Raw genomic sequence first — 11924 nt, forward strand, 5'->3', positions numbered from 1 at the left:
TGTAACAGATTAAAATTATAAACTCAAAAGCAGAGTAAAAGTAAAACAAACCCTGAAGGCATGCCAATGTTCAATACAAAATGAACATATTTTCATATTTTATTGTAACCAATTTCATTCACTAAGTAAAGCATATAATTATGAAATGTTATCAATTCAAATGAGTATTTTTGATAAATAATACTCTGTAAGATTAAGTAAGTCAACAACCTATTATAAAGTTTTATTTTAATTTTCTTTTATTATATACACTGAAAAGAATCCTGAACTCACAATCAGAGGCTAGAATTCAAGAACATGTTTGACATGGACAGCAGTGCCACGTTGGCTGTGACTCAACATCTCTGACCCTCCCAGTGTCTTCAAATTACAAAACATTATGATGGACTTCCACTTTTTCACAGGATTACTGTGATGACCTGATACAAAATTGAAACTTTGTGTTAAGATTGTGTGATTTGGGATCTGGTTTTTCCATAGTCACCTGTAATTGCTAATGGCAAATCACAATTTTTAAAAAAGTTTTTTAAATGTAATGAGTGAATAGAAAACATTTCCTGGCATATCATCCAAAATGGCAAATACATGACACAATGATGGTATAAAGTGAGACATAAATATGATTCAGTTGCATTATTCACATACCACCAAATGGAGAAATGGGTTCCATTGATAAGTCTATGGTTCAGATCTAACCGATATGGTTTAGGTTATAAAAATTATTGCCTTTAAATTACTAATATTTTGAAAGCTAGAGAATTAACCATCAGAAAATCTATCCTAACTAATGTGTAGATACAAATGTGGCAGCAAGAAGAGTCACACAATGTCTATCTATCCAAGATTATGTATCTCAGACTAACTGCTAGTAGTTCATTTCTTTGAGATCTTTAGACTTTGCAGTGTTTGGTTGAAAATATGACTGCAGTGTAGTATAGAAACACAGAATACAGTCACTGATGATAGTAGGTAAAATTGACAACAAATTGAAATGCTTGGACAAATAAGAGATGCACTCAAATACCTTGGCAACAAGTATAATTACGGTATTAAAATTATGTACCAAGCCTTAATTTTTAACAGGCAAGTATGTATTAATAAACAGGCAGTCTATGTAGTATATGTATATAGTCTAAAAACATTGAAAACAAAAGCTACATAAAGTACTAGAAGAAAACCATAGTTACCAACTAATGAGGGTAAATATTTAATAACACATATATGTAACGCATCAAAACTTACTCATGTGGCAACTCAACAGTATAAAAATATTTGGCAATGAAAGCAGAGAAGAATAGCTGTGAGCAATAGCAGTTGTCCCAATTACTGAGATTACTGCTCACAAACTATTATTGTCATCATTCTGATTATGATTCATATTAATACTGCTTTGGCTTCTATCTCATTGTCCTGTCCCTGTCTTGTTTTCTTAGACCTTCATTTAGAGGCAGTATTCTATCCACTTCCCATTTTTCTGTTCTAGATAGACAAGGCCCCATACCCTGAACTTCTTGACCACTTTATTTTATGCTTTTTGCCTTAAACCTGGTAATGTAATACCCTAGGTTCTGTGTTTAGCCTCAGATTAAGACTTCAGGTTAACCCGTTCAAGCCTGTTGCCAGAAACTTACCCAGGTAATGCTCTGGACCCCAATAAAAGCTTCAGCCCATCAGTCTCTCCCTCTTGCTCTCTACTTAGTAATTGAGTGCACATGTACTGGAAACCTCCCTATTTCTGGTTGGCCCTGTGAGGCATGTTGCCCTCTTCTCTGGGATCTGTATGTAATAAATTTAATCCTTTTGACACTCCAGGCTGAGTGCCTTTCACTGTGCCACACCTAACTATACCAACCCTAACTTAAATACTTAAGTGAACTTAAATATTTCATTCGACAAATCACATTAATTTTTTTGTTATACCTCATTAGCTGGGGTACTGTCATATTTTGAAGATGGGGCAAAGTACATTGCAAAACCTAATTATTTCAGTTTTTAAAAGGCTATTCTAATATTTGAGTACTGAAATGTACTTAAAACAAAATAATAAAACATACTTTCTTATTTTGCCTTGCTTTCTAACAACTTCCTCTGAATTATGTAACAAAATAATATTACCTTTATCACTAGCATACCAGGACATTACATGAGATTTTTTCATTGAGTCTTAAGTTTTGTTTGCTTTTGCATTAACTATAACATATTGCCCCAACCCTAATTAAAACTGATACTGGAGTAAAAAATAACAGAATGTGAGAGAAGAGAAAGTCAAAATCAGGTCTAAAATATTCAGTTGATCCTTGAATAACATGAGCTTGAATTGCACAGGTCTACTTATCGTGGATTTTTTTCAAGTAAATAGATGGAAAATATACTACTCATGGAATGCAAGACTTGCATATATGGAGGGTTGACTTTTTGTATGTACATATGTGGGTTCCACAGGGCCAACTGAGGGACTTGAGTATGCACGGATTTTGGTATACTTGGAGGAGGTCCTGGAACCAATCTCCTGGGGATCCAAGAGACAATTACACAAGGATTTATACATTTGAAAAATGATACTTCACACATTTAGAAAAAGATAGAATTCATCAATGACTATACTGGATTTAAAAGCATAGATTTTAGGTCTATGAAATCTACTTAGAAGAATGCCTGGCATGTACTCAACAACCCACAAAAAATTGCTGACAAAATTCAGTGAAAAAAAAGAGAAAAATATTTTTTGGTTCTCAGTCACATGGAAAGTTAAAACATAACTGTAGGAAAAAAAAAAGCAAAATAACAATTAAAAGAAAATGGCAATTATTTATTTCAATTCATTTGCATAAGTCCTACTAAGCAAAAAAGAAAGCAAAACATGGCATCAAGGAAAATAGAAACAATCCAACTATTACAAAAAGTATATTTTAAAACACACAAATAATTACAAGAAAAATGATAAACTAAGAAAGTATATGCTATACGTATGACAAAGGGTAATTCGAATTTGACAAATCAGCAAAAAAAAATTTTTTTTTAGAAAAAATGGTCAAGAATTTCAAAGGCAAATCACAAAATACATATAAATGTTTGATAATCCTGAAAAATACTTTCACATACTAGTAATGAAAGAAATGCACATGGATACCATGATAAAATGTCATTTTTAAACTAAAGAATTCAGGAGGCTGAGGCAGGAGAATGGCATGAACCTGGGAGGCGGAGCTTGCAGTGAGCCAAGATTGCACCACCGCACTCCAGTCTGGGTGACAGAGCAAGACTCTGTCTCAAAAAAAAAAAAAAAAACACCTAAAGAATTAGCAGAGATTAAAGTAAACCATAATAATTAGCATGGAACCTTTCTGAAAAGCAATTAGAGAATATAGATAATCCAATATAAAAGTATACTACATTTTTACCTAATATTGCATATTTATCTCAAGTCAGTTATCAAACATGTACATGTAAAAGGAATTCTATATGATATTCATAATAAAACATTGAGGGAAATATCTTCTAGATGCCATGGCTAATATTAATTGCTCAGCACTTTCCAATTTCTCCTTCTTCATCTTGTAACCCACCCCCACTATCCTTCCCAGGTTTCATCAGATGACATTTTTATAAGGCAGCAGCTTGCCTATCACATAAAAGACAAGCACATGGTGCTCATGAAATGATTCCAACCGCACAGAAAAGGACAACCTCCTTGGAGATGGAAGAGAAAAGATAAAGAAATCTGGATTTGTAGGTGACTTTCCAGAGCAGTGCTACTCATCAGAGCCAGGCCTCCTGCTTGTCTTTATGCTATTTCAAGGGAGAGAAATAAACTTCTATCACATCTGAGTAACTAATGCTCAGTTCTCTTTATGACAGCTGCTTAGTCTCTACATTAGTATGATGCCTAACAATATAGGATAGCCTAAATAACTTCATTCATATGGTGAACATTATTTAGCTAAAAAGATGAAAATTATATGCAATTAATCTGAAAATGCTCAGGATATAGAGATTATTTACAAATCAGATTATTACCTAACCTATGTATTTGAATTCTAATTTAGAGATAGAAAAAAATATAAGTGAAAAGAGAACAAAACAGCAAAGTGTAACAATTGTTATAACTATATAATGCAAATACAGATAACTTATTTTCCTGATTTTCTGTGATAACTTTATATATTTTTTGATAGAATGTTTAAAAAAAACTGGGGGAAATGTTATAAGAAAAAAATAAAATTCTGGTAGAGAAATGCCAGCACCACACCAAATGAAGAGATGACCACACCTGAAGATGTCAAGCTCTCAATGACCCAGAAAGATGGAATAACAACAGTGAAAGTTGCAGTGCTGTAAGCAGAGTGGGGGCTTAATATATATATTTTTAGGTTGGAACAAAGCAAATATATTTTTTCATGAAACCACTTAGTAACATTTTATATAAACTATTACCGAGAAAGCAGGTTAAATTTTGGCCCTAGTTTTAACATCTATCATTACTCACAACATATTCAACAATATTTCTAGGATTTTGCTATGGGACTTTTAAGCAAGTATTTTTTTCATGACGAACAATTTCAATAAGCACTTGTTTCCTTTCCTTTTGTGTGACTGAAAAGCTGATGAGATATTCAATCCAGAAAGTTCTGTGAGTTGTTCAGCTTGTTTTAGCAGAAGATTGGAACTTACTGAATGTAGTCTCTCACCTAATGTAATGGAAAACCTAAATAAGTGAATACAGATATAAAATAGGAATTCACACAGTTTTTTAGGTGATAGAAAATTACAAATTCAAAAATATAAGATAATCTGCTTTTCATGCTGATTTCTTTACTACTGTGTAATACTTTTTATCCAGTTTTCAAGCAAAGATAAAAAAGTAGACATTTGCAGAATTTATGATTCCATCTAAACTTCGAAATCCAACTGAGCCTAAACACTTTAGAACATATTTTAAAAGTGTCAACCAATGACAAGTACAAAGAAACTTGAACATTCTATTCTAAGGATTCCATTAAACTTTTAGAAGCTCTGACTTTTCAGTGACTTCAGGACCTTGCAGATCAGAATGAATAAATTCTTACTGTCCTGAACACAAGGCTAATAATTAAGGTGACATCATCCTTTGCCGACACCACTCTTAGTTCAATTCTCACTGAGTCAATCCAGACAAAGATGGATTAGTTGAATATCCACCAGTAGAAATAGTCACAATTAAAGATAGCTCTAAACTTAGCAGTAAGTCTGTGTGGATTCAACTGGTAAGTCCCAATGTTCATATCCACATAAAAATAAATGTCCTTGGGTGGCAGCTTATCTCCTGGTGGAGATAAGCTAACCCTCTCAGAGGATGGTTCTTCTGGAGCATTCTTCTTTTCTCTGCATCTCATGTTTTAGAAAAAATATGTGAAGGAAGACAAAATCCCATCTTGATGAGCACATCTCCCTTTTCCTGGCGAACTCTACATGTTTCAGGATGAACATCACTTGCTCAGGGAAGCCTCATAACCCCCTACTCCATCCCACATCTGAATTAGGTGCTCTCGCTACAACCACCCTCATCACTTCACATAATTTTCCCATGGGCTTGGCATACTTTATTGCAACTGCCCATATACTCCATGGAGAACAGAACTTGTTCAATCTTGTTCACTGTTTCGTCCCCAGTAAGTAACACTATGCCTGGAATAAAACAAGAACTCAATTGTCAAATGATTGAATGAATGGATTGATGGATAGACAACAATGCCAAAGAATTGAGAGGGCAAGACAGACCCACAACTTCCTCATCCGCTTTCCTGAATAAGACCTCAGTTTTGCATTTAGAAGATGAGGAGTAGTTATTTAATCACTGCCTTCTCACTGGTGAGCTTCAGGACTCACCAAAAACCAGTCACTACCTCTGAAGGCAGGACACAAACTGCTCTGCTCACCGTCACCTACATTACATTTTCAAATCTTGCTTATGACTTTTTGAATAATGAGAAAAGATATAAGAGTACTTTTCACCAATTTTACAAAGGTTCACTCACTGCTTCTGGATTCTGAGAAAAAGGCTTATTTTCTTGGCTCTGTGTTGGAGTGCTATAAGCTAAAATCTGTGGGCATCAAATATAAGTGAATATTTGAATATATTATTCATATAAGAATATAATATAGTCTTTCATTATTTTCTAGATGTTAAGATAATCTCCACATAAAAGCACATTTATAAGTACTGAACCTGCTGAGGTAATTTAAGACAGTCATTAGAAGTTAGGTATACTTAGTAGCACATGTGAACCATGACTATAACTATAACTTTCCCCATCTACCAGCTGGGTTTCCCTAAGTCAGGAAATCTAGTTGCACAAGGAAGACGAAGTAGGACTCAAGTGCCAAGAGTTGCCTTTGGATCAATCACAAAGTTGAGATCATAAATTTGAACTTCTCTTCCAATTTCCCCATTATGAAAGTTACAGACTATTTCTTCTTTATACTTCAAACACTTTGCTACCCAACTGTGGTCCCCATCTGACTATAGCATTCTCCATATCAGTCCTGATTTTCTGGTTGATGATTCTACTATGGAAATTGTTTTGAGCAAAATGTTATAGAAAACAATTTCAGCTGCTGAAGAGACTGATTCTAAAATATCTTGTTTTGATTTTCAATCTTAAAATCTAGAAAATAAAAAATTTTGAGTAATAAAATTTTAGATCATTAAAATTTTAAACTCGCAGTTGGGAAGTGTTTAGTTCAAAATGCACTGTCATTTTATTTTTTAGAGGTGGAGGTGAAACAGAAGAATGACATTTATACCTGGTGTTTAATGTAAATGACTTACTGTAGTCCTAACTTACTGCACAATTTCTATCATCCCACAAAGCTACTGCCATTGAAGGGATGTGAATATTTGCTAACACTGCCAACTCAAGTATGCACATTCTAATAATCTTCTAAAATACTTTTACAAGAGGTACCTAAGAAAAAGACCTATTACATTCTACTTGATACAATTGAAAATTTCAAATATAGTGGAACTAGTTGGTAGAAAAAACTCTCAAAAAAAAAATGAGGCCATATCTGGACATGAAAAGTGAAGTGGAAAATTGAGGCAATTACCCGGGTCTTTTAAGATAAGAGAAGCCTTTAGCAAGCCACTGAAGCAAATACTTTTTTCTTTTCTTTTCTCTGTCCTGAAAGATACATATAATTGTTTAAAGTTCCTATTTCATCAAACTTGCACTAAAACAAATTTAAGCATCTGACATTTCAAATATGTTTCAATTGCTATCTGAGTTTGTCAACTTTAGGAATGTGGAATGAGAATAGAAGGTTCTGATCTCCCTTACTTCCTGGTAATTGCAATACTTAAGAAGCTCTAGGCTTAGAAGGCACATGGAGTCAGGTTTTAGGAGCAAGAGATCTTGCTAAATGCCTGGGGCTCTATCTGTGGGAAATTTAGGTGACAAGCATGGGCTTTTGAGTTAGGCCTACATTCCAACTCATTTGTCTGTTTCTAAAATAATGTCTTACTTTCTGGTTCTGCATGTCCTCATCAGGCAAATGGTACCTAACAAGCTATTTGTTAGTGATAAGTAATTACTACATAACATGAGCAAAGCCCTTAATACACTCAGAGATAGCATGGGCTTGGTAAAGGGAGCTGATGGTCTGAGTTAGTTTGGGACTAGCTCTGGTTACACTTCATGGCCTATATATGCATAAATAAGTACATCTGTACAGTCCTAAAGTGAAAATGCATCAGCTTTCAGAAACAACCAACGCTTGTCAGCACTACCACTTTTATGTTAGCAGAACTCAGTCCCTTTCATTTACAGCATATTCAATGCAGCTACACCTAACACAAAATATAATTTTATCTGCTGCAAATATTTTGAAAGGATGTTTAATTTTCCTTGTTAACATGTAAACTTAAAGTTAGTTATTATTTGATTTCTCAGCAATCATCAGTATCATCTTGTGATCTGAGTAAATGCGATTCTATAATTGTTTTCAAAACGTGAACAATGTTTATTGTGACTAATTTAGTAATTTCTGAAGATTGACATAGCAAACATATTAATTTTGGCTAAGACCATTTCTCTGAGTCACAAAAACGGTAATCAATGATCATTTGTCAGACTTCTGTTTAAACTCCAGCTCTAACACTCTGAGCTGTGTGACCTGCACAATTTACTTGGCCCCTCTGAAGCCTTCTTTAAAACAGGCATATATCATCACCATCTCCCCCTCCTTCAGCCATGTGTTGTGATGCATACATGAGAGACTGTGTGTGTAGGTACCCTGTTAATGTATGAGTATTAGTATTTGAATGACCACGTGGAGCAAAAACAATAATAGCACTCTCAAAGTCAAACTGAGATTCTTGTCCCATTTTTCTCACACCCTTTGTAATAAGTACTAACACAGAGTATCCTGGGTTAGTAGAGGAGGCTATAGTAAGACCCCACATCTACCCATAGTAGTAAGAAAAGCAGCAGATCTAAGGCCCTCTGGGATTTAAGTCCTGCCTTGGAGATGCAGAACAGGGAGGTCAATGCCACGTATAGTGAGGATTTCTTTCCTCTGCAAAGGTAAAAGTCTCCAGATACAGGGGCTCTTCCCAGAATGTAAGTCACCCTCCAGTAGCCATTTACACTGTAGGAGGAAGGGCCCCACAAGTAGCCTGCTCTGGCTCCCTGGAAACTTCTGTGGCTTTCATCAGAGTTCTGAAAGTGAAACGAGGCCAGACATCCTTCCAGGGCCAAAATAGTTTGGAAACAAAAATACGCTGTGCGGCAAACCCACCGAAGCCAAGGCAGCTGAATAAGCACCCAGCTCACAGCACAGGAAACCAGGCTGCCCTGTAAATAAAATTAGCGTAATGAGACTCTGTCGCCATCCCATGTCTGAACTGAAAAGTGATTTCTGCCAAGACCTGTATCCAATCAGATAATCATCTCTCTGAACATGCATGGGACTTCTAGCTAAAGACATTTCAGCTGAAATTCAGAGTACTCATGCACTAAAATAATTTTTTTATAATTATTCTCCCTAGAATTCTAGGATAGAGAGGACTTTTCCCATTTTATGATTTTAGAAGTTATTTATTCACGCCAAACTCCATTTTAATTGAGGAATAGTAGGAGTGTGCATATACTTGAAGGAGAAAAAGCAGGGAGAGAGATGGAGAGCAAGAGAAAGAGAGAAGTTTTCATTGTCTGAAATATTGTTTATGGTTCCCAGACTAATAAAGAATTAATGATTTAGACACAATACCGGCCCTTTTCAAATAGGGCATCCAATGAGAGTTGCTCTCAAAGGATTTATCCATGAGGAAAGCAAATTTGCTCATATAAACAAGAACAGGATTAAAAAATTGTTCCAGGAATGTCACAGCTCTGTCTCAATAAGTTTGGCTGTGTATTCAGTTACTTGGTTGGATTAACATATCCCACTATGTGACCTCACTGCCTCCTATGGTCTGTGCGGTGAACAAGAGAGAGGCAATCAACAGCAGGTAAAGATACTGTATGTGTTCCTTGTTGCTAAAATCAATGACTAATCCTGCATGGTCGGGACAAATACAAAGGCAGGGAATCTGCTCTCACTGCAGAATGCCTTTTATAACATTTGCATTGAAAAACTTTTAATAATACACTCAGCTATGGTAGTCAATATCCTATAGAAATACAACAGATTAGCTGGTTGACCCCCTAAAGTTCGATTAATTCATCCCTGCTCCATGTATCCCTCTGAATGTGTTCTTATGTCTCTTTGTGTTTCAGTGAACTAGCAATCTTCTTTTTCTTTGGTTAATCTCCATGGGAACTAGGTCAGGGATCTACCCACTGTGGACTCCAATGAATGATTCCAGTTGACTGACTGTCTTAAGCAAGACTTGGAGACATTTTAAGAACCCTGGAAGGATGATGGTTTGGGACATGGCATAGTTTAGCCTCAACTAAGTAGAACATTAAAAAAATCAACTTAACTTTTGGAAGCAGTCCTACGTGTTTAGGACTAAAACTCGTTAATAGGATGGGTAGAAGAAATGATTACAGAAATTTATTTTGATTTTATTTTTTAATGTGTAGCTGGTAGGGGAAAAAAAGAAAAATATAAAAGGGAATTTTCAAGGTATCTGGTCCTGGGTTGGAAACGAGAAAAAGTGGAATGGAATGGCAGATTCTTGTATATCCAAAATAAATCTTTCTACTCTCTGGTGACATGAGGTACAGTGGTATAAAGCTTTTGCTCTGAGTCACTATGGATAAATAACTAATTCTCTAAAACTTTGATAACATGAGAGTGTTATCTATATGACAGGATTTTTGTAAAGATTAAATGAGATAAAGCACACAAAGTGACCATAAGTTTGTCCCACAAAGGGTAGGGGTTCCATAAATGTAGCTGAAATTATAGTATTAATGCAGATTGTAAACTTGCCAAAGAATATTGCCCGCACACCTAGGCTGTAAAAATTTGCATTTACAGTCTGCATAATATCTAAAATGAGAAGATAAAAGTCTTACTCTAGTTATTTAAAAGTGTATTAAACTGCACAAATTTGAAGTTTTATTCATCACTAAAGCTAATTCTAAGGAAAGTTAAAAGAAAGAAACATCTGAAGAATGACAGCATTAAATGCAGTACAAAGCAACAATCATCAATGGAGACAGGGCATGATAACATACATGTCATGGTTAATGTCAATTTCAGCTAAGATTTTTCAAAGAATAGCAAGCTAAATGCATTTAAACTTCCCTAAATAGTTCTGTTTACTATCTTCACTCAGACATCTTATAATACAAGAAGGCTGATTTTAAGATATTAAAATTTGCCTTTGGAGTTCAAAAGTAAAGACAAACAGAACCTATAAGCTCATAACACCTTAGGCTTAGACGTCATTAGACTGCCTAATTCAACTCAATATTACCTCCATGTAAAAATTCCTACATAGAGCATTGTCAGTTACACACCCATTCAAAATCACAGGTGTTCATTGCCTCCTAAGGCTTCCTACTCTAATTTCACACAGTTCTAATAGTTAAAAAGTTCTTCATGCTGAATTGAATTCCCCATCCTTGTAACAATTTCTGTTACCTGTTAGAACAATACAAAATTAATCTATTCTCTTTTCTACACGAAAACCTTTTAAATATAGAAAGATTATTATCAGGGTGTCCCTAAAATCTTTCTCCCATAAGCCAAATATCCCCAGTACCATCAGAGATTGTTTGTTAGTTGTACGTAAATTCTTCAATCACCCTTTTCTTGAATCAGTGAACATCTACTCAATACCACACTCTGGTATGAACTGAGGAAAACAATATAGGTTAGGAACATCAGCTCCTGCGGACTTGACATTAACACACTATTACTGCAATCCAAAAGGATATCAGAATGTTTTAATAACTACATCACTCTGTTGGCTCATAAAGAGATTTGCTTTGTATAAAAATTTGCTCATATTTATATTAAGATGGGTACAGAGTAGTCTTCCTATTTCTGTTGTTTTTTTTAACCTAAACAATTGAATTTGAATCTGTCTATGTTAAAATCATCTTGGTTTTAGCTGTTTATTCCAAGCAGTCTAAATTTGTCTTTAATTCCATATTTATTATGTGATCCTTCATTTCAAAGCATTTGTGTAACTTTTCAGTCCACATACAAGTTGCTGGACAACATTTTAAAAGGGACAGGGACAAACACAGGACTGTGAAGCTGGGCATTCGTATGCCACTTTCTGGGTAAAATCTCATGACCCACATTCTTTATTCACAGCTCTCCAATTCATCAGCAAGAAATCAGTAAAAACCATTCAATGACTTGCTCAAATTTGAAAAGACTTTGATTTTGCTTTTTAAATCACCTAATCCAGAAGTCTAGAATCCTAGACCAAAAAAAGGAATCAAGAGTAAATTTTTTTTTTTTTTTTTTTTTTTTTTTTTTTT

General features: G+C 34.8%; 1 protein-coding gene across 1 annotated transcript in view; it reads right to left on the reverse strand.

Moving 5' to 3' along the window:
- Positions 1 to 351: 351 nt before the first annotated feature.
- Positions 352 to 11924, reverse strand: part of LOC108527246 (transcriptional activator ptaB-like) — a 359382-nt gene continuing 347809 nt past the window's right edge. Inside the window, exon 4 of the mRNA XM_017868403.1 lies at positions 352 to 419. Coding sequence (XP_017723892.1) covers positions 399 to 419 — 21 coding nt within the window. The 3' untranslated portion in view covers positions 352 to 398. The remainder of the gene's footprint in view (positions 420 to 11924) is intronic.

This window comes from Rhinopithecus bieti, unplaced genomic scaffold (assembly GCF_001698545.2).
Source record: "Rhinopithecus bieti isolate Rb0 unplaced genomic scaffold, ASM169854v2 scaffold_60, whole genome shotgun sequence".
In the NCBI taxonomy this organism is placed as follows: Eukaryota; Metazoa; Chordata; class Mammalia; order Primates; family Cercopithecidae; genus Rhinopithecus; species Rhinopithecus bieti.